This window comes from Cnephaeus nilssonii (assembly GCF_951640355.1).
Source record: "Cnephaeus nilssonii genome assembly, chromosome: 8".
NCBI lineage: Eukaryota > Metazoa > Chordata > Mammalia > Chiroptera > Vespertilionidae > Cnephaeus > Cnephaeus nilssonii.
In genome coordinates, this window is record NC_137079.1 from 39,195,427 (window position 1) to 39,222,662 (window position 27,236).

The 27,236-nt window shown below is 42.0% G+C and overlaps 1 protein-coding gene across 2 annotated transcripts in view; it reads right to left on the bottom strand.

Annotated features, from left to right (window-relative positions):
• PCCA (propionyl-CoA carboxylase subunit alpha) overlaps window positions 1-27,236 on the bottom strand; it is a 377,531-nt gene that overhangs the window by 5,714 nt on the left and 344,581 nt on the right. For both annotated transcript variants that reach the window (XM_079779445.1, XM_079779444.1), the window contains one exon: window positions 8,503-8,643. In XM_079779445.1, the coding sequence (XP_079635571.1) occupies window positions 8,503-8,643 (141 nt within the window). The remainder of the gene's footprint in view (window positions 1-8,502; window positions 8,644-27,236) is intronic.

Here is a 27,236-nt window from a genome sequence, read left to right on the forward strand (position 1 = left end):
GTAGCCAGAGGTAATCAGGACGGGGGGAAGTCCCAAATTTGCAACACCCCCTTCGCTCTGATTGTCTGATTGTCTGGCTCTGGCAATTTGATTAACAGGACTTCACAGAGAGCGCCGACTCGGCCGAGACTGCCCTTCTGCCCTCCCACAGCCAGCGCTGTCCTGGCTGGCAAAATTCCACCCCACAGCTTCCTCTTCACTCCTGGTTTCTCTCCCCAGTGTTTGCTGGTCTCCACCTATATTACTGAGCTGTAGATGGAAACTGAAGTAATTCATCTCTCTCTGTGTTCACGTAATCTGCTGTGTAGTCTGTTTTCACTCATTTGTCCCTAAAGGAGAGAGAACTCTTGGAAGTTGTTTCTTCACCCCTCAGAATAGTGAGATATGTTTCGGTCAATAGAATCATTTTATACCTGCACATGTGAACTTGATCTCAATGCGTTACTTCATTCCTCAAAAATCCAAGTTGGGTAAGAAACGTGGTACAAACCACATAGCAAAGAATGCAGACGGGGCTGTAAGTAGGGGTTCCAGTCCAACAACACCGAGAGGGCATTCCCAGGCCTCTCACCTCAGCAACCTGGAAGCCTCCTTGTGCAGAGGTGCCCCCCCCCCGCACCCCCGCCCCCCGCACTCGGGAAGGCTGGTGTACCTTGTGGATTTCCCCGCTGCTCGGAAAGCCGGGCATTAATTGTGTGAGCACAGGAGCCATGTAAAGTCAGTTTCCACCCCACAGCTCACATGTGAGGGCCCCGCTCCTGAAGGAGCTGTGTGCGCACACTTCTCTAACACTTTTGTGAATCATCTGATAAAGACTGAATGATTATGACAGGATGTCTCCAACGTTGGGCTTTACAAAATGGTCACAAGCCCCGCAAGTCTTTTTGATCAACCTAGTCAGCATGATGTACTTCTCCGCTCCCTGTCTAATTGCTGTAAAGTTTGGAGGCCTGAATCCTATATCTTTCACCCGGCTTATTGCGTCCTCTCCTTTGACACGGGGTCAAGGTTCACATTCGCATCTGATTATGGGCGCGCACTCATTAGGCAGAAGCCGGCCTTGCTGCCGCATGAGTGAGTGAGCTGGAGAGAGGACTCGGCCCAAGTACAGGGCAGATTTCAGCCCGCTCAGGAGGCCTGGATGTCGCCGGCCTGCTCTGTGCCGAAGAGCTTCAGACATCTCCAGCTGATGATTAATTGTGAGTGATGGGAAATAAAATCCAGTAAAGCCAGCTGCTTGCCATGGTCGGCAAAATGACTCTAATGGATATAGGCTGCCAATTTTCCAGTTTTACTGGCAAGTCTTCCAAGTGTAATTAAGGGAAGTTATAAATGATATGGAAATCTATCAAGTTCCATTTATTTTCAGAGGACTCTTTCCCCCAGAGACTTTTATCTTCAATTAAAGCTCCCAATAGCCTTCTACCAAGTTCCTTTCACTTCTTCCCCAAAGATTAAAAGACACACAACCTTCTGCTGCACATGTCGCTCTTGGAAAACATGTTAAGACTGGGACACGTTCGGCAACTTGTGTTATTCAGACAGCAAGTGCAGGAAGAAAGCTCAAAAGAAGTGCAGGAAGAGAAAGGGAAGAGAAAGGGTGAGAGACCTGCACCAAACATAAAAGGAAGCCCCCAAAAGTACAGACTTGAAAGCTGTGCTCAATACCAGATATTCATCACAAGGTGGTGTAGCTCACTAATGTTATTTGATTTGGAATAAAGGCATGAAAATGATGGCAAAGGCCTAAAATTGGAGATGTAAAGGATGACTGCACAGTATTCCATTTCTCAATTTCATCCTTCAGAGCCACAAAATGGGGGCGATACAGTGACGGGATGAGGTTTACAGTAACAGCTGTGGTCTTCCCACACGAGGGAGGCCCTTCTAATGGGCTGAGGTCTGTTTAGAACAGACGGGGAGCAACAAAACAAGGTTCCCTATTAGGAGTGTGCCGTCACATTTCTGATAAAGAAAATGATTATGGCCCAGGGTCGGATTGCCTTTAAGACGGTCCCTCCCCTCTTTTGTGGTCCCAAACCAGGGCCAGTGTTAAAAGTGTGATCCTTTAAATATAGGCATGAGGTCAGAAACGGCGGAGGGGCTTTCCCCTGCAAGCCCGCTCTCCAGCAACTGTAAAGAATGCATAGGAAACTGTGCCAGTGGCATATGGCTTTCTACTGTGCTAAACATTCATACAAAAGACAGGTTCATCAGTCATTGGAGTATCTGGATAAAAAATTAGCTCCTGATGGATGGTATTTTGAGCTTACCTGCTGCTAGTACATTACCAGAGAAACACAGGTTTTGAAACCCACATGACATTAGAAACTGCAGACCATGAAATACGACACATGCAGGAGCACATAATGTACGCCAGATTATACAAAATAATAAATAAGCTATTTAAGCCCTCTGCCTAAAATTGGGCCCGCTGCAAGGAACCCTGGGTCATTTCTACGCAGGCCAATTAATGCACAGCATCTGCTGTATAGAAGCAGGGCACGAAGCACTTCCGAATGATTTCAGCAATTAAAAGAAAACTGTTTCCTGCCTGTTCAGACAGCAACTGTTTCAATGCAAGAGTGAGCACCAAATCACCGCGTGCAGCTGAAAAATTAAGTCCCCTTTTTGGGGAAGAGGGTGGGTGGGAGGAAGAATTTTTATGGAAAAGGGAGCCTTCTTTTGTTGTCCTACATTCTGTGTTTTTCTGCCAAATTAGACAGAAGGCTCGGAGGGCTTACCGGCCCGCTGCAGTCTCCCCTTCTGCTGCACTGGGCCCCCCGAAAGCACGGATCAATATCAACCCTGCTGACGACTCCACAAAAGTGAAAATCCTTCAATTACATTTTTAAAGGCAGTTCTACTTAGAACACAGGTGCCTGAATGCAATGCATTTTAAAGCCCTTAGATCTGAGGAAAGACGCAGTTAGCCACAGGAAAAAGGCATCTCAGCTTTGGTTAAAAGGCACTGCTAGAATCTGATTGTAATAACTTCCTCTTTCTGAGCTGGTAAGATAGGCTGGTAAATATCCCCTGACGAAGAAATGTGCATTCACATCCCAACATCTTCATGTAAAGAGGGAGGGAGAAGACACCCAGGGAGGTTGTGCAGTATTTAAGCAATAACGGAATGAACCATCGTCAAATTACAAAGAAAGAGAAGGCAGGTGACAGTAATGCCGCCAAACCCCTCATCTCCCTCCAATCTGAGGTCTCCTCTAACGGGTTTGTGCACCAGCCACCTGACTCAGGAGGGCACGAGCAGGAGAAGTAACACACTCCACCAAAGCAGATGGCTCGGAGGAACTGCAGGCCCCCACCTCTGCCCATGCTCCCCGGGCTCCCGCTGGGGCAGCCCCCTGGAATGGTGCAGTGGGTCTCAAAGCAGGGAGCTGAAAGGCTTGGGGAAAGAATACAGAGTTGTGGCCAATATTAAACATGTCCAGTTTTTCTTAAAATTCCTTCAAATGAAGAAAAATATTACACCCTACTGCCCTTTAAGTTAGCTCAAAACTAGAGCCAACGCCTCTCGTAACAAAGAGAACTAGTGAAAATTGATGTCACTTACAGTATCTTTAAGAAATCAGTCTGGATCCACTATCTCTGTGAACTGTGCTGTTTTAAAGGATTCGGAGAAATTTATTTATTTTTTTTTTTTGCAAAAGGGTGAGAAAGGATATTTTGAAACTTGGTCAAGTTGAGAACTTTTATCTTCAAAAATGTTTAAAGCAAAGCTAACAAACATCTCCTATAATCCCAAACAGGTCATTCCTAGAAAAATTCAATCAAATGCCAAATTTGCAGAAGACTCTCCTATAATATTTAATTTGTTGATTAATCTATAAAAATATTTTCTTATATTGGTAATTATCATTATGTTGTAAAAATTCCCAAATTTTTTACTCCAACAATAATTGTCCCTAATGTTTAAAAGTAAATGCTACCTGGAAAAGATTAAAAGGCCACATTCAGGACAGTGGTTACCTGAATCCGACTGGAAAGAACACAGGGCAAATTCACTGCATAAGCAGTTTTAGTGCTAAATAAAATGGAAAGCAAATGTGGTAAATTAGGCAAGCAGAGAGCATGCTATTGTTTGTAACTTTCTGTATGTTCATACTATTTCATAACAAAGTATAAAAGTGTTAAATAATGAATTATGAATCTACATGTGCTTTGGAATACAATCTGAGGTTTGGATGAAAAATTGGCACCTTATCAAATAAACTGCTTGAATAACTACTGCTATAAAATATGTAAATTTAATTATTGCAATTATTTCCTGATTGTAAATCAAGGTACCCAAAAACTGGAAAATCTATCAAACAGCCAGGTCAGGTCCTCTGCCAGGGAAAGATGCGATTACGGATACTGGGCTGCATGGGGTACACAAGTCCCTGCCAGGCAAACACACATCAGGAGGGCCCAAGCCAACCCTTTTCATCGGGAATACCTAAGCGCAGAGGAGGTTTCAAATCCTGCTTACTCAAGACATGAAAAATAAAGGTCTTGCACCAAGTTTATTAGCGATTTCTCCAAGATCAGCCGTAAGCTCAACTGCAGGTGGTTTAGGGACAAAGAGGAGGTGTGACTTTCATGCTCACCCATCCACCTGCTCGGGTGCTCTCCCCTGAAGGAGCACATGCAAAGGAGGGAAAAAAATCAGGGTGAAATCTGGGTGATGCTCCCATTAATGACCCTAAGTTTGATGTTTTCATTGGTACACTTTATACTACACCGATGTGGTTTTTTGGCCTAAGTCACTGTTTATGAGAACAACAATCACAATTACCTGCTACTGAGTATCAGTCCTGCTACAAAGCACATCGTCCTCATCTTGGCCCCCCAAATACTCCATCTGTCTCACTAACACTGGACTGGCTAAGTGGCAGGAAAAACCAGCAACAGGTACTTGATGTCAATCTACCATTTTACCTGGTCTCACAAACTAATAAATCAAAAGTAATAATTAAGAAAGAAAGAAACATAAATGGTATACAGCTTGCTTCTGGGTCATGTCTCACTAAACTTTGGATGTATTAAATAAGATAAATATTTCTGACACAAATATGAGATGACTGCAAAATCTAAACATAACTAGAACAAATCTTAATTAAATGCAATATTAAAATATCCCATTGGGTTGCCTCATGGTTATTTTTATTTTTTGTTTTCTTTCTGATATCAAAAGGCTAACAAAACAAATGTGCTCATGATGACTTTATTTTTATACTTCAAAGTCAAATGAAAACTGTGCAAAAATTTCAACAGCTATAAGTCTAATGCTGGAAAAAAATGTATTCAGCCATTATTCTGAAAAAATATATATTTAATATTTTTGTTCAAGAATATCATAAAGATAGAAATGAAAATAGTGAAAACATGTTATTAAAAATGCTAACTTTGATTATAGAAGTGCCCCCAGGTTATGATAGTGTTAAATGTACAGAAAAATGGCTATTTTTCAAAATGAAATGAAAATCAGTCCTTAAAAATATTTTCACAACTCTTATAAAAAAAGCACATAAGACAGGCGTATAAAAGTCATTGATCACTTGTTTTCTGGATTAAACGTGTGATTCTAGACTTTTATGACCCAGTTCTGCTTAGTTTCTAATTGGTTTGTTTGTATATATGCATTTTACTGTTTATTAACTAGCATCCCCGCCCCGCATGTTCAAAAAGGCTATTATATAACCATTTAGAAAGATGTCACTACCACACTTAATGCTAAATAGTACACAGCAGACACTGGAAAGTATTAGGAACTTCTGTGTCTGAACCTGCTGGCAGCGTGCAGAGTGAGAGCTGGCTTCCCCAGCCCACTCTCTGCTTCTCAACTGCCACCCAAAGCATTCTGTCCTGAGATTTTTCTCTTAACTTTGTCCAAATTGCTTACTTCACAACCGAGATTTGTTATTTATTATTTATGTGACGCTTTTGTGGAACACATTATTGCCAGGCTCCCCAGTCTAAGATTTGTGAAGTTTTATTTCAGCTAAATGTAAAAATTACAGATAACTGGAATTTAACCTACACAACACATTTCAAAGAGAAGAGAATACTTGTAGGCCGAGTTGTTTTTTCAGTTCCTTGTTTTCCTTGAAAATACACAGATGATTGATTCCATTCTCTTCCTATTGATAAAAGTGGGACCTTGGCTCAGCTATTGTTATTGCTGAGAACAGCACAACATGCCCTGCAGTGTTACAATAATTTTAAACCTCAAAACTTAAAAGGTACAAGTATTATTTTCCTATAGCGGCCTTGAGTAAGTGGCTTGCCCTTGGTCCAAGGGAAGTTTCTTGTGTTTCAATTACACGAGGCAGATTTAACTATATGAGTAGTAAGAGCTGACAAATAAACGTCTCGCCCTGCATTTGGTTTAGGTATTAGCGTTTTGGGACATTTTTCACAAATAATAACTCAAGAGTGAACACTATTTTATCAAAACATAATGTCACAAAATATGAAAGGAAGTTCTGCCAGGACCAGAAGTGGCGCTGGGAGGTGGAGAGAAATAAAAAGAAAGCATTTGCTCTCCCAGCCCAGCCTAGGCACATGCGCACAAAGAGCATTTATACGGAAGGTGAAGGATACAGAGATGGGGAGTCAGTCCACTGAGGGTATACCCCCCCCCCCCACAGCCATGTCCTCTGACTTTAAAGGAATACGTGAAATAGAGACTCCGGTCCGTTCTCAAATTAAGCCATTCTTGAATACCCACATTTAATTACTGGTGGTGGTTTTCAATATCTGAGCTACCCCAATGAACCAAAAACTAATACACATTGTTCCATTTGACTAAATGCCCTGCTTTCCCACATTAAATTATTAACCAGGAAATGAAAAGCATGAGCCTAAACCCTTCTGATAGCTGGAGAAGCCAGAGGAGGAGGGAGCAGTTGTTGGAAGCAAGAAGGCTGCAGGCTGCCTGTGCTCCGCCCCAGCACTGCCCCAGCCAGGACCGGAGCACACGGGGAGCAGGGCTGCCACCTGCACGGCCCTCCAGCTCCACAGGAGCCACCTCCCGCCTCTCAGGTTTTGACTCAGGTGCTGGAAAAGGAAGGATTGCCATTAAACACTCATTTTTTAAAAAGCACAAATGTGATTTCACGATTAAAACCACACAATTAGGACTGACAAGCTCAGTATACAGCCCATGTGGCTTCCAGAAAAAAGCTTAAGAAGGAAGATGAAAACAACAACCACCACCACTCACATTGTTTACCATCCTATGGCAGATTCCACTGGCTGTGCTGATGGTCAGTGTGAGTGCACACAGCTTACTGCCAAGGCCGGGGACTACCTCCTGAGAACCTAACCCTTTAGAATGAAGAAATACAAGGCAAGCCCCTCCCTATATTCATCACATATATATAATTTTAAAGTATCATCTCTCCCAAATCTTTCCAAGAATGTCAATGTTTCCTAAATAAATGTAATGATTCAGAGCTCCTTAGCCTCTTTTATGATTTTCTAGAAAAGCTGATAGTTCCATTTCTATATCATCAGGTAAAACAACTGTTGTCAGTTTTCCAACTTCATGTGTCAATTTCAGGGCTAATCATTTCAATAACTGAAACTGATTATTTTTCTTAATATTCATTTATTATAAATACTTTTCTAGTATCCATTGACAACTAAGTGAGTTTTTCCTCAATGTTATTTTGTTAATAAAGAAATACAGAAGCAGTTTTAATGTAATTTTTACAGGAAAATATATAAACCCCTGTGACTTAACTGAGTCACAAAATGGAATTACCATCTCATTCATGAAAGACTATCATGTTTGGCCCTTATTGATGGCGGCACATAAACAAAAATGCAAGTATTAGCATGCCCCCTAGAAACCTTCTGGTTAAATCTTTGTTTTCTTTTTACTTTTACTGTTAATAATTTCTAACCGTGCTTTCAGAAAATGCATGGATCCCACCAATTTGTCCACAGCACACCATTGTGAGACTAAATGTGTGAGGAAATATTAATAAAGCTTTGATTTGTGCCTTCATGTCACAAAGTCGAAATGAAACACTTAGAATGGGGATTCTAAGTTTTATTTATCAAGTTAGGGAAGCGCTCTGGTGCTACATGATTACAGAGTTAACTTTCCTTAGTTCCCTCCCCTTTTTCTCCATAGACTATGCCAAAAATTCCCCATCGGAAGGATTATATTTTGCTATGAGTTTTCTTCAGGGATGCTTAACGCACAGAGAGCTAAGAGAGTAAATAGAAATTTTAAATAGGATACTTCTGAAACTCCAAATTTGCCTAATAACTGAATGAATTAGGCCTTATTTCGGTTCCAGTTCCAGATCATTTGAGGGGAGGGGCACTCAGATACTGTTACTAATCTGATTCAAATGGGAACAGTTGGGCAAAATATGCACAAAAGCTACTTTGCTGTTTTGTGGGCGGTAGGATGACTCGAGAAAGACCTGCACCGGACGTAGCCACGCTTCAGTCGGCCCCCGCCCCACAGGCAGGCATGCTCCTTACCATGTCCCCAGGCTTGACCGAGACGGCCACCACCATGCCAGGCATCGGGGAGCGAAGAGTGCTGCTTGTATCCTCAGCCACTTTTTCCAGCATAAATCTGCTCAATTCTGCGGCGAGTTTGGTTAAGATATGCACCTTGTACTTAAGGAAAAACAACATAAGTGAGCTTAAATGATGAACGCTTTTCTCAAAAGTAGCATTCATTCAAAATCAGCTTTTACCTTTTAAATTTAAATGATAATACCTTCAAAGTCACAGGCTTTTAAATTATTGTACATAAAAACAAAGTAAATTAATCTGTTTCTGGCATATGTTATGAGCCACTTATTGAAGAGATTTCCTGAAATAAGAACTCCTCTGTAATTAATTAGTGATAAATAGTCATCATTTTGTTACATGAAGAAAACATCTGAACACTTTATAAAGGAAACTGAGCATTTTCTGTTTTCCCTTCACCGCTTACAAAACTTATCCCAATTAACGCCAATTCTGTGAGCTGGGTCAGCCAAAGGGAAAAAGGGGCGACTGTGAGCACACACCAGTAGATGGCAGCAGACTGCTGTCTCTAACGCCCCACTCCCTCAAGGGGGCTGCTGTTCTACGTATCAATAACTTAAGACAAAGGGTTTCATTGTTCACTTTGGGCAAAACAATACTTAAAATTCAATTTTTTTTCTAGTGACATAAAATGTTATATTCACGACTGAAAATGTTAGCCTTTCTTTTTAGGCACAGCATTATGTAGACTTTCTGTGACAAGGTGGTTAGGATAGATACAGATGAAATATGATGAGAATATCTTCTGTATTAAGGAATAATATAACAAGAGTTTAAAGCCATTGAAAGAAAATGATATGCACAGCCAAGTATTTTAACGGCGCCGTTGGTAGGTGGCTCACAAACAATTAGGGGTGCACCAAAGGCAGTTCAAACAGGACATTTCTGGTGGAGAGAATTTCTGCCCGGCAGGAAAAATCCTGGATCTCTGTGAATAAACAGGTGAGCCTCAGTTTGGTCTACGTAAACAGAAACAAGATAAAATGGTGGGGGGACGTGTTCGTCGGTGGAGTGGGAAGGGCCACCTGAAGATTCTTGGATCCCTCCCAGATCGCATTCCCCCTGGGGAGACAGATTGCAGCATCCAGGCGGCCCCATTTTGTTCAAAAAAGCTGCTGTAACCTAAAGCCTCCTGTGGGCATCATGATGGCAGGGATGCAAAAGCAAAATAGAATTCACCCTTTAATTCGGTGCAGGGTTGGCGGAAATCTTTAAGTGTGCTCTTTGCGGGCCTATTTAAAGAGGAGGGAGGGGTGAGGGAGGGCCCCAAGGAAGCGCTTTGATGGCCTAAGTCAGAGCAGATGAACGGCACTGTGACAGGTTGAAGAATAACATCTTTTGCATGTTTCTTTACTCCTGAGTGTGTGTTTTGCAATCAAGACATACAAGTGTCTGCCAGTTTCTGAAGGATATGATCCTTAAGTGAAATTACAGTGCAAATAAAAGCTTTTTTGCTCCTATTAAAATTCATCTGAATCATAAGTGGCAAGGGAAAAAGCGAGAAGAGTGCGCTCTGCTGTCAGCTTAATAAACATTCCAGGCAGAGAGGGACTATTTATCAACGAGGAATTGTACCTCCAAGTCCTTCATTACAGGAGAGAAAGAGAGGGGAGAATATAATTGTACCAAATTGCACAGCTTTAGTGTCTGTGCTGTCTGCCTTAGAAAGGAAGTCCAACATTAGAAGCACCATCAACAAAAAGTTCCTCTTCTGGCTGGCTGCACCCTGGCGGCTCCTCCCCAGGGAGTGATCAGCATTGGGCCCAGTTGTCTGGTTTTCAGTGCAGCATGCAGATCTGTGGTTTTTTTTGGTGGGTTTTGGTACACAATGTGGCTTCAAAATGTAAGCACTAAATTCAGGGAAAGTATCTTTCTACACTGAAAATAAAGGATTTATCACATTTCACAACAGTGGATACCCTTAAAAACTAATTTTAGCGACTAGTATATTACAAACAAGCCTTAATATAAATAAAGAGCTAAGACTGTCCCAAGCTCCATTTCGCCCCAGAAATGACAAGATCCTGACTAAAACTGGATCCTCTTACTATTTTTATAATTTTCCTATCTTTCAGATTCCTTTCTCTGTAGGACTCCTGCTTTGCTTGGAAAGAGATGTAAAAGAGCCACAAAACTCGGGGCCTTTAGATGAGGTCTTTGTTATTGATGAGATGTTCCTTTTCCTTTTGTATTTGTTTATTGTTCTTAAAATCTGTTTGGGGATAAGTGACTTATTGTAATCACAGGCAAAAAAAAAAACAAAAAAACAACGGGGTAAATGCCTCAGGAGAGGCCTTGCTGCAAATAGTTGGCTTAGAAATGACCTCTCTGAATATAAAAGGAGGAGGCATCGGGAGGTTCTCTTTTTAAGATTACCTTTGATGTTGTCCTGACCCCTTGAGCATGCCCATGCAAACACTCCTTCTTAAAACAACCTCTTGGCTCGCCCGTGCGGCATGCAGGGGGTGCTTGCCAGGACGGGATCTAAGTGGAGTGCAGCATATGGGCCCATCAGAATGAATTGCCGGGTGAGAACCGTAAAAGGTTTTTGATGCCCCAGAAAAGAAGTCATTTAAGAATGTACACTAGGGCTTTCAAAGTTTATGATCAAAACTGCTATTTATTGGTTTCCCTGAATTCTTAGGGGGCACGGGCAGAGCAGCCAAGTAATTGAGAGATTTCAGAGAAATGCCCTATGACGCGTGCAGTGCAGCCTGGCTTTACGCTAGGCATTTCAATATTCCTAATGGGCTCTGTAAAATGTCCCTGGAGAGTGTGGATTTTAAGCTGTTGTTATTGTTTTCAAGCAGAAAAACCACGAACTTGATGCTTTGGGAGTAAAAGTCCCTGATTGTAGAAGGCTAGTGGACAGCACAGAGCAGCGCAATCCTAGTAGCAGCAGAGGGGATCACCCTGCAAGGTCGTGAGGATCGTCTGCCTGAGGGATTAGGAGCTGCTTGCTGGTTCAGTAGCTTCGGGTCATCAGCAGCCGGAACCTCACTCTGTGGGTTTTGGGAGGTGCTCTCCAAACCACAGTCAAATTAGTACGTTCTTGAAAAACACACCTCACCGGGTAAGTAGAACAGGTGCTCCCCCCCCCCCCCCCCCCCCGCTTAGCCTGGCCAGACTCCTCAGTCCACACACACAATAAGGGGAGGGACCAAGGTCTTACCTCATGATCTAATTATGGTAAAATAACCCAAGCCCAGGTCTCTAAGCAAATTAATTTTATGGTGTCTACAATGGTAAACCATGTCTAACAAGAAAATTTCTCCCAAAAATTTCAAAAGAAAGAAAGAGAAGGGGATCACACCAGACGTGAAAGGATCAGGAAGAAAACTATAAGAGATGGACAATTAAAAGGAACATAATAGAATTGTTTTTAAAAATTAACATACAGCTCTTAACATAAAACCTGATTTTTAAAAAAAAAAGAAAAGGAAAAGATGGGAGCCCAGAGCTGTGGTTGTTGAGGGAGGAGGGAGCCAATCATGGTTTGGGTTAACAAAAACATCCTGCAAGTGGGCACGCCCACCTCTGCCATTCACAAAACAGTCTGGGACACAAGCAGCCCTCACTAGGGATGCACCCCACTCAGATGTCACACAAAACACCATCTTGGGGTGTCTGCATTCGTTTAGTGTGTGTAGCTCCTTATGGAGTTTAAATCCATGTGCTTCTCTCGAAGGCCTCCAGCTTCACCAGCGAGTTTACATATCCCACGTTCTCATGTGTCTGTATGATTTAGGGGTCTGTGGGCTCCTGGCAAGATGAGTGCTGTTGGTTTGCTTTACATATTTTTTTCAGTTGTGATTTTTAAGCCTTTAGCTTCATTGCTCTTAAAGTAACACAGCTCCAGTTCCCATTTCTACGCCATTCTCCCAACAATGAGGATATATGAATGGACCGTATTGCTTTTTCATGTCAACTGGGGGCCATCTCAGTCAACACTGCACCAGAGTAAACGCTGAACCTTAAGTGAGGAACCTTTACTGTGCATTATTTTACATCAATTGTCCTAACGTCCTGAAGCATTAGCCATATACTACTGTTCAACGGCCCTCACTTACTTAGTGAGGTGGCAAGTCCATTTCTTCAAATACTGGACTCTTCTTATTCAAAGTTCTATACCTTCTGGCCCTAAGGGTCTCCAACATTAAGATGTGTCTTCATTTTCAGAGTGGGGCACTGAGAGCCAGCACTCAAATATGCCCCTAAAGTCTACTTTCCTAACTTGAGCTACAGAAAAACTGCCAGTTTTTTTTAAAACAACCGAAATGACTAGCTGCAAAAATGATATATCTTTTAAAACAACAGCATGCTAGAAAAAGAGAAAAACACTAATGCAAATTAAAACACTTAGGTGGCATCAGAAATGTAATCCAAACTTGTTTTGTTTTTCTCGCCTACGTTCCCTGTGAGATACACAATGAACACTTGAGGAAAACCATAGCAAGGTTCCAAAGCCAGGCAAAACACATTCCCCTCTACTTTAGTATTAGACCCTACCCAACCCAACCCGCCGAAATCTCCATGAAACAATACTAAAAACACAGACTTAAAGCCTGAGGTGTCCTTACGGAGGTACAACCCAGGTGAAGGCACCGCCTACAGCTGCAGGCGCTGGAGCAGCCTGTTAGCACAGAGCTGTGACAACTCCATCCGCACAGTCTCAAGGTAGCTGTCAATCAGGATGCATCATTTAATCCAACAGCACTCGGAGGACTTTCTCCGACAGCCCACATGACAGCATATCTACAGCTCTATTTATACCAGCGCCCAGTTGTGTTTACAATGCTGTTGTAATTAGAAAAGATGCAACAGGCAGCAATATTATTGAGATTTCCATTTTGCAGTATTGCCCTGTAAAGTGTGATCTTGCTTCACAGAGTCATGCTAAATGACAAAAGGCTATTTTCTTCAATCTCCTCGCTCAGACAGCACTTCATTTGCAGCTATCTATAATTAGATTAATGGTGTACTGCAGTACAAAGCAGGCCCACTTCACATCAGATAGCATATGAATTAGGACAAACACTTATTTCAATTCCAGGCAGAGAAAGCAATGACTGGGGTATTTAGCATACCCTTTATGGTGGAATGAGATGTTAATTGTGTACCATTACCTCTAAACTGCTTGCTTGTTGTATAAATCACTGTGTTAATTGATGCAGAGATAGAAATGTAGCCACAGGCAAGAAAGCAAAGGAATGAGGGTTGAAGATGGTGGATAAAGGATTATCGAGTAAAACCATATGGAGATGAGGTTCCTTTGAAACCTTTCCTTTCTGCCCCTGAGCAGGGTTTTTGAAAAGTACAGAAAAACTTGCGGTAGTGAGAAAGAAATTTTAATTTTTCACATTCCTTTTAAAAACACAATTTTCTTTTTAAAGTTGCTGGCTGTCAGAATTCCAAGTAAGAGTTATGTGAAATTAATCTAAATGTACACTTATGAAAACGTGGAATGTGCAGTTTTCAAATAGTCAGAACTCCCTATCTGGGTTTTGGGCTCATGGGTTAATAAGTAACACTTGTAAACTACCTGAAGTGGACGTTTCTGACCCACCCACAGGGCTAAATAAATAAATAAATAAATAAAAAAGGAGAAGCATCTATGCAGGCTGTGAATCCAACAGAACAGAACCATGTCACTTGCCACTGAAATAGCGATTTTAACACTGTCACCAAAACACTCAAATCTGACTACTGCAGTTCATGATTTCACATCGGTAGGAGATCTTTTTTAAAACTAGCAAAAAGTAAACAAAAGCATATGTAATAATTTAAAAGTTTCGGTCTTACTGCAAAAACACTATTCTTCCTGTTTCAAACATTCTATTCAGCACTCCACAGCTCTTATTGGGGTAATATGAGGTCTCAAAGGCACAAATATAGAAACCAAATGCTACAAAGTCCAACTGTTAAAGATCCATAAAGAAACATGTTCTTCAGAATTTCATAAATCAATTGCATGTGCCCGATGTATGTGTTCACAATCTCTTTAATGGCAAAGCAACAGTAAGGTGCAAATTACTGCTGTGCATTTTTTTCACAAATTCAGCTGCTTAGTAATTAGCACTGTTATAACAAAATTTTACACAGAGAACAAATGCAGTGGGTCAGTTAATAGTTCACATTCTCAACTTCAGAGTAACAGTTAATATACCCATCTACCGCATGTGCACATTTGAGAACCCCTTTGTATCGTTTAGCCTTGTGAAATCCAAATACCGTATTAACTTGCAAGACAATAAAACAATGTCCCAAGAAACTAGATGTCTGGTTCAAGTTATCACCACTGAAACCTGGGGGGAAAAGTCTAGAGCTCCTTTGTTGATGGCAACAGTCTACCTTTCACGATACAGAGTAGCCCTCCTGTGTCTGACTGCAAAACTGAGAACACCTGTATTGCTACTGGAAAACCAACAAGCTAAGGTTTAGGTCATTATGCTAAAAAATATTTTTTAAAAAAACAACTGTGAAGAAACATCAAGGACTCTTGCAATGGAAACAAATGCCAGGCAAATAGTGTGAACTACGCTGAAATAACGCCTCCCAAGCATGCAGCAGGGTGACATCATGGAAATGCATGAAGGAAAAGATCCGGAGCAGTGTTCGGGCCTGCTCCCAATCATTAATCGCTTGTTTAAACTAGGGCAGCACAGCCCGCAGCAAAATGCTCAAACGCCCCTCATGTGCGGGTCAGCGATGCTGGTGTTAACAGGAGAAAATATATGGTTACTGATATTGCATCCCAGTTCCTCAGCATTTGCTCCCTTTAATTGAAAGGCAGTTAAACACAAAGTAAATCATTCAGTTAGCTTAGCTGTTTAATGACATATAATTGATAATGTCAATATGTTGCAGTGACATAATGCATCACTTTCAACACTCGCTCACTTACATTTATGAATCAATCTATAGTCAAGGTTTTATTTTTTTACTGCTGAGTTGGTTCTTGAACTTCAGTCTTGCTGGGCCAGTCAATGTACCACAAGGAACAACAATCTCATTAAGGCCAGTTTTCCAGGGAAGAATCACAAAAATCAGGGTGGGAAGAAAATTACAAAAAACACACCAAAAAACAGCAAAAAAAACATGAAACCCATTTCAGCACCTCAACTTTCAAAATGCTTGCTACAAAAGAGAAGGTTTTCTTAGAGAAAAGGAGAACTACCTTAAAGCTAATATCAAAACCTGTGACGGAATGAGTTAATTTGTGTGTATCTCTGGCTTGTTCCCAGAGACAATTTTCCCTGGAGAAAAACATATGGGAATGTTTGTCAATAATACAAAATTCGAATCCAATTTTTAAAAGTTTTGTTCTTTAATCAGAAACACAGGGTCTTTCCAACTCGTAATGTCCTAAGAAGCTTTTCTTTTTTTAACAATGGCGCTGGAAATTGCAAATTAAACATTAAGCCCCATACTTAATAGGGTTAATATCCTCAGTTGTGCTCCACTGAGGTCACTTTCCTTGTTATTTGCAGCACTGTGTCTGTGCCTTAAGACAGACCCAGAAACGATGGAACAAAAGATGCTGTGGTTCAGAAAGCCAGCCCCCCTCCACCTGCGGGAAGGAGTGCGCTGAGGGCAAGCCCTCGGTGGGGTCTGGAGGAGCGATCTGTTAATGGGGCCACTTCCCCAGTGCTTGGCGCTGTGGGGATGCCGCGTGCAGGTGTGCCATGATAAAGGGACCCAGCCTCTGCTTTGCCCAGGTGCCCACAAGCTGTCTAACAAGCAGGTACAAAGGTAATTTGCTGGAATAAGTGGCACTTTTGCACACACAAAGGCAAGTCCATTGACAATGCACTGTACGGAACTCACAAAATAGACCATGTGTGTTCTGTTTGATCAGGAGTCTCCGTGACACATGACAATAATGAGTCATTTCTTTCCTTTTTACACCAGAAAAATATTACAGATCTTTAAAAGCCTTGTATTCAAGTACATAACAATACCAACATCTGTTAACAGTACAGGCTGTTTCTATTCTGTATCCTGGATTGTTTTATGTAATTAGGAGTTTATAAGGTACTTGGTAAGAAGGTACCTTTTTAAAGCACTATGTAATTTGGGGTACAATGAAGTGTTCTCTTGAAAATCTATAATTAGGGCAGTATCAGCTTACGGAAAAGTACAGAAAATGTTATAAAAACACAATTATGTAAATAAGCACATAGGTAGGAAAGTGTACCGTTTCGCTATGGTCTCCATCCCACTTTTTTCCTATTTGAATTGTTCTTTGCTCATCTCAAGTTAAGGTTATGCTGTCTATAAGTGAGCACTGGGAAAATGATGGGGAGGTTGGCCTTTCCCTGTAAGTCCTTTCGTCTTGAGTTGGAACACCAGGCTGGGAAGTGTGCCAGTGCCAGGGACTCATCAACAACACCTTTGACCTTATATGGTTTTTCAATAAAATATTTTTGCTATTATGAATTCACTAAAGAAATTCAGAATCTAGTATGTCAAGATGTTGGCTTGTATTTTTCAGAAATTCAGAAATGAAAATATATAAAGACAAAGGAGACAAAAGTAGAATTGATACTAATACTGTGTAGTAAACTGTTGGTTGAGAAGATCAAAGGGGAAAATAACTAATGAGGATCATAGTAGGCCACCTCAAAATATTCCACTTTTGCTGTAAGGATTGTTTGAGTTGAAAGCAATTAGTACTCTAATAGCGGGGCATAACCTTCCTGTCTAAAAGCAGGGCATAATTTCTTTGTAAAGTTAGCTCTCTCTACCTTACCAGGATGAGAGCCATCCCAGTGCCAAGAAGAGAACTACTCTAGAGACCACTGTTAGCTTGCATAACGAACCTTATCCTATCTAATAAAAGAGTAATATGCAAATTGACCATCACTCCAACATACAAGATGGCTGCCCCCATGTGGTCAAAGATGACTGCTCCCATGTGCACACAAGATGGCCACCACAAGATGGCAGCAGGGGAAGGCAGTTGGGAGGGACCAGGCCTGCAAGGAAGGGCAGTTGGGAGTGATCAAGCCTGCAGGGGAGGGCAGTTGGGGGGGACCAGGCCTGCAGAGGAGGGCAGTTGTGGGGGGACCAGGCCTGCAGGGGAGGGCAGTTAGGGGTGACCAGGCTTGCAGGGGAGGGCAGTTAGGGCTAACCAGGCCTTCAGGGGAGGGCAGTTATGGGTGACCAGGCCTTCAGGGGAGGGTAGTTAGGGGCAATCAGGCTGGCACGGGAGCAGTTAGACATCAATCAGGCTGGCAGGGGAGTGGTTAGGGGGTGATCAGGCTGGCAGGCAGAAGCGGTTAGGGGCAATCAAGAAGGCAGGCAGGCGAGCAGTTGGGAGCCAGCAGTCCTGGATTGTGAGAGGGATGTCCGACCGCCCGTTTAGGCCCAAACGGGCGGTCGGACATCCCTCAAGGGGTCCCAGATTGGAGAGGGTGCAGGCAAGGGCTGAGGGACACACCCCTCCGTGCACGAATTTCACGCACCGGGCCTCTAGTTACTAAATATCCCTTATTTATCATACATTCCAAGTTACTTCCCCACAACTTACTCCCACCCCAGAATTCCCACCTCTTCCTAGTCCTCTTCTCCATATTTTATTGCCCTTTGTAAAATGATATATAGCCCTGAGTTCTAACTGCCTCCATAGGTCACATTTCTTTGTGAACTCCCATATATAAATACATAATATAATCTGTTTTTTTCTTTCTTGTTAATCTGGCTTTGTCAGTTTAATTCGAAAGGCTCCAGGCACTGAATCTAAGAGGACAGATGAGAAAGTTTTCCTTGCCTACACAACCCAACAGCCATCGGTCCAAAGTCCTGGGAATGATTCACTATCAGGAAACTGGAGCAATTTTGTAGTTTAGAAATATGACACATCTTGGTAGTTTAACCTGAACTACTAAATGGACTTTTGGCAGGCAGCATATAGTACATTATACAGAACATACAGTACTGGAGGGTAAATGAGACCTGTAAAGCCACGTGGTCAATCTAGGGAAGTAGGGATATGGCCATCATGTCGGACACAGCAAGGGAGAGTGAAAAGCACAAGTTTTTGAAGCCAATGACATGAGTTTGACATCCTAACAGATGTCACCTTTTGGCCAACTGATCTAACTTCTTAGAACAAATATCTTCATTTCTAAAATCAAGATAGTACATGTATCAAATGATTGGGGGATTAAATTGACAAAGACGTGCAAAGTAACTAGCAAGTGCCTCACCGTATAGATTTACCAAATATGATTTCCTATCTCCTTCCCAAACATCTCTAATTGTCCAAAAAGAGACAGTAGTGAATTTTTTAAAATTGCATAAGACATCTCATATTAGTAACTTCTAATGGTTATAGTTCTAGCTTTATGGTTCTACATTTGGGAGCAAACAGATTAAATCTTCCAAACACCACATCTCGCTCTAAAATAAAAGAAGGGTTCTGATATTAAGAGAACTTCTAGATCAGGCAGTGCTGGACTCTGTGGGTATCCCTTCCTTAGACACATAAAGAGATGCACAGTGAATTAGAGAAACAGTTTGCTTTATTCATTCAAAAACCACTTATCAAGCATATCTGGGCAATATAAGAATACAAAATAAATAGGAAAAAAATAGTTCCTGACCACAATCACCATAAGTTAGCCAGAGAGAAAAAACCCACATGAATGACATGATATAAATATAAATATATGAGTCCTACAAAGGATGTAATCAATATGAGATAGGCTCTTGATTTTAGCCCCTCTTTTAAAGAAACCCTCCCAGGTTGGAAGGCAGGTGAGAAGAGTAATTAGCATCTGGAATCATATATGTAGACTTCTAACTCCATCATTTGGGAATTTGGGAAAGTTATTTAAATTTTCCATGTCTCAGATACCTTATTTATAAATTGTGGATGATAATAGTGCCAACTTTAAAAGGTTGCTAGAGAATTAAGTGAATTCTTATATGAGGAATGCTCAGAACACATATTAAATGCCAAATTAGTATTTAATAGCAATTCTTGCTATTGTTTATGTTGTTTTTGTTATTATCAATAATATACATGTCTACAAATAGAGCAGAAATTAAGTGAAAGGAAAAAATACCCGTTTTTCATACTTGAATCTGGTCAGAACACTCTGGCCACCAAATGTGTAAGCATTTTCCTCATACCAAACCATTCTCCAGCTTTCTTTGGACACCAATTGGGTGTTCTGCAATTCAATTCCGTTCTGACACTACTTGGGGATAGGCTAAGGACTCGGTCCCACATAACTGCCCTCCACTTCCGATGCCAATCGCCAGTCCAGATTGCCACCTGTGCTTCTCACTGGCTGGCTATGAACAGGAGGTTCGCACAAACCCCTCCTCAGGCTTGATACTTTGTTAGAATGGTTTATACAACCCAGAAGACAGTTTACTTACTAGATTACATGTCTCGGATAAAAGGATACAACCCAGGAACAGCTGGATAGAAGAGATGCACAGGGCATGGCATGGAAGAAGGGGTGCAGAGCTGCCATGACACAACCAGCATTGCCACCTCCCAGCACCTCCACATGTTCACCAACCCAGGAGCTCTCCACACACCTTCAGGCAGAGTTTCTTATGGAGGCTCATTTGTAGGCATGGTTATTAAATTACTGGCCATTAGTTATTAACTGAACCTCCAGTCCCTCTCCACTTCCTGGATGGGGTTGAAAGTTCCAACCTTTTAACCACTTGGTTGGTTCCCTGACAACTAGCCCTTCATCCTCAGGAGCTTCCCAAGAGTTACCTCATTAACATAAGCTCAGGTGTGGTTGAAAGGGGCTTCCTTTTACCTTAATCACTCATCTCACTTAGGAAATTCCAAGGGTTTTAGGAGCACTGTAACAGGAATGGGACAAAGACCAAATATATATATTTCTTATTATAAACCACACCAACATCTCAAGTCAAAATTCAGACACCGGAAATCTTGGCATTTCCCTAATAAGACTGTCCTGTTTAGGTCTAGAATATATATATTCTCCTATATAATAAAAGGCTAATATGCAAATTGACCTAACGGTGGAACGAACAGTTGCTATGACGCACACTGACCACCAGGGGGCAGACCCACAGGGGGAACGCTGCTCAGCCAGGAGCTGGGCTTACGGCAGTTGCACATCCCCCAAGGGCTCCTGGACTGTGAGAGGGCACAGGCCGGGCTGAGGGGCTCCCCTCCCCTGAATGCACAAATTTCGTGCACCGGGCCTCTAATCTTATCTAATAAAAGAGTAATAGGCAAATTAACCATCACTCTACTACACCCACAAGCCACACCCACCAGCCAATCAGGAGCGAATATGCAAATAAACCCAACCAAGATCGCTACAGCCACAGAGAGCAGGAGGGAGGCTTGGGTTTCCCCAGCAATGGAGGAAGCCAAGATTTCCGCCTGCCCTTGCCAGCCTAGGCATCCACTCAAGGCTACAAAGTTTCAATGATAGAAGATACATAAATCCAAACAGAAATGGCGGCAGCCACGGAGCTGGAAAGAGCAGGAGGCTAGGGTTGCCCGGGGCAATGGAGGAAGCCAAGTTTTTCGCACACCCTGGCTGGCCCAGGCCTCCGCTTAAGGCTACAAAGTTTCAATTATAGAAGATACATAAATCCCAACAGAAATGGCTGCTGCCACAGAGCAGGCAGACGGCTTGGCTCTGCTCCAGGCTACAAAGTTTCAATTGTAGAAGATAAATAAACCCCAGATACCAGGGCCTCCACTTGGGTCGCCAGGGGGCATGGCCGGCCTGCAAACCACCACAGGCCCCTCACCCAGGCCGATCCACGCCCCAAGGGAACCCCCATCCTGATCTGAGACATCCTTCAGAGCAAACCAGCTGGCCCCCATCCATGCACCAGGCCTCTATCCTATCTAATAAAAGAGTAATATGCATATTGACCATCACTCCAACATACAAGATGGCTGCCCCCATGTGGTCAAAGATCCTTCCCCCATGTAGACACAAGATGGCCACCACAAGATGGCCAGTAGGGGAGGGCAGTTGGGAGGGACCAGGCCTGCAAGGGAGGGCAGTTGTGGGTGATCAGGCCAGCAGGGGAGGGCAGTTGGGAGGGACCAGGCCTGCAAGGGAGGGCTGTTGGGGGTGACCAAGCCAGCAGAGGAAGGAAGTTGGGGGTGACCAGACCTGCAGGGAAGGGCAGTTGGGGGGACCAGGCCTGCAGGGGAGGGTAGTTAGGGGTGACCAGGCCTGCAGGGGAGGGCAGTTAGGGGCAAACAGGCTGGCAGGGGAGCAGTTAGGCATCAATCAGGCTGGCAGGGGAGTGGTTAGGGGGTGATCAGGCTGGCAGGCAGAAGCAGTTAGGGGCAATCAGGAAGGCAGGCAGGAGAGCAGTTGGGAGCTAGCAGTCCTGGATTGTGAGAGGGATGTCCGACTGCCCGTTTAGGCCCGATCCCAGTAGGATCGGGCCTAAACAAGCAGTCGGACATTCCTCGAGGTGGGATCGGGCCTAAACAGGCAGTCAGACATCCCTTGAGGGGTCCCAGATTGGAGAGGGTGCAGGCTGGGCTGAGGGACCCACCCACAAGTGCACGAATTTCGTGCACCAGCCCTCTAGTATATATATATTATTGATTTCAGAGAGGAAGGGAGAGAGATAGAGATAGAAACATCAATGATGAGAAAGAACCATTGATCAGCTGCCTTCTGTACGCCCCACAATGGGGATCAAGTCTGCTGCATCCTGGGCATGTGTCCCCACTGGGAATCGAACCATGACCTACTGGTTTGTGGGTCGACGCTCAACCACTGAGCCATGCTGGCTGGGCTGAAAGAATCATCTTCAATGTATCTTTTGCATATCTTCAGTTTTGTGCATTTCACGTTTCAAAGTTTTGGAAGTGATTTGGTATCTCTGGTTACTCTGGCATTAATTTTTCTTTGACCCCATTGTTGCTGTTCCTGAATCAGATCACGTACATTAGGGTGAGATTAGGGAACATAGATTAAAGGCCTCTCCTGTTCCATAAGTAACCATCTGATACAAGGGTTCTCTTTAAATGTTTAGAGTTTAGATGACCTAAAACCAACCATAACTGCTCAATATCTGGGCAACTGGGGGAGTATTCACTTGATCTCTTGGCTTATTAAAAACTATGGGGGAGCTCAAAAGTCGCAGAAAAGTTGGCAAGGTAACTTCAAGTGGAATGCATATGCTATTATACAAATTGATTAATTACAAATCTCTTGTAAAGACACAATTAGAAATATATCCCAAGGAGAATTCTAGACTCAACAAATGATAACAAATATAAATGCTAGATCACTTTGGCCTTTGGTCTGGCATCTGCAAGAGGAAATTATACACTAAACAAGTTTAAGTTTTATTTGACTTTAAACTTTTCTACAATCTTATTCAAATATGGAGGGTCTGATAACTGCATTCATTTTAAAATGAATCGCTTCAATCTGAAAAAGTTCCCAAAAGAAAATATATTGAACCAAAACTATTTATCTCCTCTCCTGGATAGGGGGACCCCATTCTTGCCAAATGTCTTAACTTCTATTAAGTTTAGAGCTAGAGTGATCTGAGGAGGGGTCTCAAATATTGTCTATCTTATCTCTAAAAAAAAAAAAAAAAGAATCTGTTATTCCTTCCTCCAAATGACAGAAACATGATTTAATTGAATATTTCTTCAAAACTCTATATTAGATATTCATAAGTTAGAGAGGACAAAATCCTAGTCCAAGCAACCTATGAATCAGAAACACACAAAATATTTTTTCTTTGTTTCTTCTGTGTTGTTTAGAAAATTGTCATCTGTAAAAGAAAAATACTGTTTTGTTAATGTCAAATATAGTTAATATTTGTTTACATCCGGAAGTACAACAAAGTTCCCATGGGCTTTGATCTTGTTTCTGTCACTCAACACAATGGACAAATATATCTCTTTGTGGCAAAATACTCTGCAGCAGAGGTGGCAATGAGCACCAGTCTATCTTAGAAACACTGGCAACCAGGCTCTTTATCATGAGAAGGATGATACTGTCCTAACAAGAAAATCTGTCCTGTGGCATATTACAGGCTTGCCTATTATCCTGACAAGAGATGCATGTCACCACCCCAGCAAGAAAAGGCAAAAGCAGATAAATATGAAAGTGCCACTGCTGAAGACTGAGATTCAGTGAGCTAGTATGAGGAGCCCTCAAACCTGGCAGTTTCTCTTAGGGAAAAATTTACGTGGTCTTGAAAACCTCAAAGAATTCTTCCAAAATTTTCTTTTTACCTGGACATCACTGAAAGTCAGACAGAGGTTCATAATCCTTTTCTTGCTCACATTATCACTAATGTTGACCTTGCAAAAATGGCCTCATAAATGGAAGAACAAAGGAAATGACTTGGCATGCATTTAATTTGAAGATTCTTGGAGAATTACAGGTTTCTTGACAAGAGCCCGGACAAGTCTTGGCCACTCTGATCATATCTGCTACCTCATGATTGGGTAAGTCAGCACGCGTGGAAACTAAAGTAATAAGTTTACATGTCAAAGAGGATAGACAGGCTACAGTGCTTTACCATTCTACAATTTTCACTTCTTATTCAAGCCACAAATGGCAGGCTTCTCAATTATGTACTTCAAAGCCAAATTCAGGTTACTTTTTCATTTCCTTTGTACATTTTTCTTATTTTTATTTTCATAAATTTTATACTCCACAATGAGAAGTGACATAATTTTTTGCAAAGATGGTTTTATCTTGTATGAGAAGGAAATTAATTTCCAGTGCAATAAAATAAATTGTACATCCTGATGACAAAACTTCCGTGACTATTGATTACTGTGACTTTTCCCAAGAATGCCCCACTTTTATGCTATTTTTGGCTGTGTTAATCAGGGGAGAAAGGACTGTGGAATGAGAAACAGGAGACTCCGCACATCCTGAGAGACAAGACGTTCTACTCCCAGCATCCTGTGAGATCTCATGCCCTTGGTTTCCAGGTGGGATCCTAGGATCTGAAAGCTCAAGCCCAGAACTCTAACTGTAGTTTCCTGAACACACCATGCTGTTTCGTGGCTCCATGGCTGTGTTCACAGCGTTGTGTCCTTCTGGCATACCCACCCCACTCCCTCTCCTTGGCTGACTCATATCATTCCTGAAGTCACAGGGGAGGCGTCATCGTGTCAGAGGCCTTCCCAGAGCTCCCAGGTTACTGGCTATCATGGCACTGTGGCTGTCTGAATGTTTTTGTTTATTTTTTTAAATATATTTTATTGATTTTTTACAGAGAGGAAGGGAGAGGGAGAGAGGGTTAGAAACATCGATGAGAGAGAAACATCAATCAGCTGCCTCCTGCACACCCCCTACTGGGGATGTGCCCACAACCAAGGTACATGCCCTTGACCGGAATTGAACCTGGGACCCTTGAGTCCACAGGCCGATGCTCTATCCACTGAGCCAAACCAGTTAGGGCTGTCTGAATGTTTTAACATCTACCATCTTATGTTGAAATTGCCAGCTTAAGTACCTATTTCCTTTACCAGACAAATAGAAAAAGAAAAATAGCAACTTCACAGTGGAAAACCCTGACAAACGGCACTTTAATCAAGTAAGCAAAGTAGTGTCACCAATAACGGGACAAACAGAAACATGTGCCTCCTGAGATCTAGTGAGAAGGATACAACAGCACTTCTGTGATATACCTGCCTAAGTGTATATCTTAATTCGATTATGAGGAACCGCCAGACAAACCTAAGTTGAAGGACAATTGACAAAATAAATGGCCTGTCTTAAAAATATAAAGGCTGTGATCAACAAAAAAAGACTGAAAAACTGTTCTAGACCACAGGAGACCGCAAGGACATGAAAACCAAAGGGAATATGTGATTCTGAATTAGAGTCTGGACCGGGAAAAACAATTTTTTTCTTTTGCTATAAAAGGTATTAGTAGGAAAATTGGCAAAATTGGAAAGGTTTGTAGATTAGTCAATAGTACTATATCACTGTTAATTCCCTGCACTGTGGTTACATAAAAGAATGTTGTCTTTAGGAAATACATGCTTAAATATTGTTAGCAACTTTCTGCAATGGTTCACAGAAAAATAATTAGAGAGTAAAAAGAGAGAGAAAAAACACAATAAACTAACCATAATAAAATGTTAAGATTTGGGAAATTGGTGAAATTATATGGACATTCTTCATACTATTTTTACAACTTTTATATAAGTCTTAAGTTACATCAAGATAAGTTTAAATTTTTTAATTATAAAACCTAAAGAAAAGGTCCTTTTAGATAATAATAATAAAGTATGGGATTTGAAATGTGTCCACTATGCTCAGGGTAGATGAGAAAATCTAAAGTAATTACTTTTAAAGTGAAATCAGTGGTTACACAGAGTGCTAATTGGAAGTTGGCACAATTCCAGGTTACCGACACTATCTCCCAAATTAACCCAACAAACTGGTCAGCAGAGCAGTAGGAGGTATTTTCTTCATTGTGTTGTCATAAATGAGAAGCAAGAGCACTGCATATAATGCCAAGCTACCTACCTGCTTTACAAATAAATATTTTTCACACAGGCTTTACAAACTAAAAGAGCCACCTCCACCTTAAAGGCAATCATCCTACAAGTACCCTACACAAAACATAAGGGACAATACATTGTACTAGGATTATAATATGCAGTCTACTGATGCTCACTGCCAGCAGCGGTATCATCTCTGTGGGGCTGGTCATTACAGAGATATGGCATCTCTATGACAAGATTAGATTAACTGTGTTAGAAGAATAAGACTTGTGCCTGTCCATCATCAGGAAGTTGAGCATGATATTTGGGGAACATGCACACATAGAGGTAAGTCATGGGACCAGGCATAACGTGGAGACTAGTGAGGGATGTGGGAACTGCAAGGGATCGCAAGGGAGCTCTCTATAAAGGCTCCATGGCATGAAAGGAATTAACTTACTGGCCCGCAGAAGACACTTACAGGAAAACAGATTTCAACCCAACACAGAAAACAACTTCTAACAGAGCTCTCCACCAATAGAACAGGTGGCCTTGTGAAGTAGTGAGCCTCTTACCTGAATATATTCAAGCACACCTAAGATATACTCTCCAAGTACTACAAGGATGCAAGTTTCTTACATCATCTAGGTTCAATCTAGAAACAACGAAAGTCCGTTTTCTCAATGGCAGCATCCCTGGCCTCTACCCACTAGATATCATAGCACTCCCCACTCCCAGTTTTGGCAGCCAAAAATGTCTCCAGTTTTGCTTCAGCTGAGGCACTCCTACCAGCAAATTCCTCTGAGTCTATGTGTTGAGTAAGTGAAATACTACAGCATTTCAGAGGGCCTAAGGTAGCCAGAGAAGGACTTTTGGAGAAGGTAAGATTTGAAATAAGTCTTGGAGTAAAACAAGTCTGAAGAAGGGTAGAGGAAATAGTAAGCTTTCTTTGCGTAGGGATGGTATGAGTCCAGATGTGGGAAAGAACAGGCTATAGTGAGATCATTGGGAAGCCAGTTGGCTAAGCAGAAGGGTTCAATAGTAGATATGGCTAGAAGTATTTGTTAAGTTGTAACATGTTGAAGGAATTTCCAATCAAAGTAAAAGTTGCTTAGGTTGGCATCTCCACCTATCCAAGCCATAGGAAAGTTAATGTTGAATGAAAACATGAAAGATACAATGTTCTGGGAGAATGGTGGGGTTGCTGCAGAGTTAGGCAATA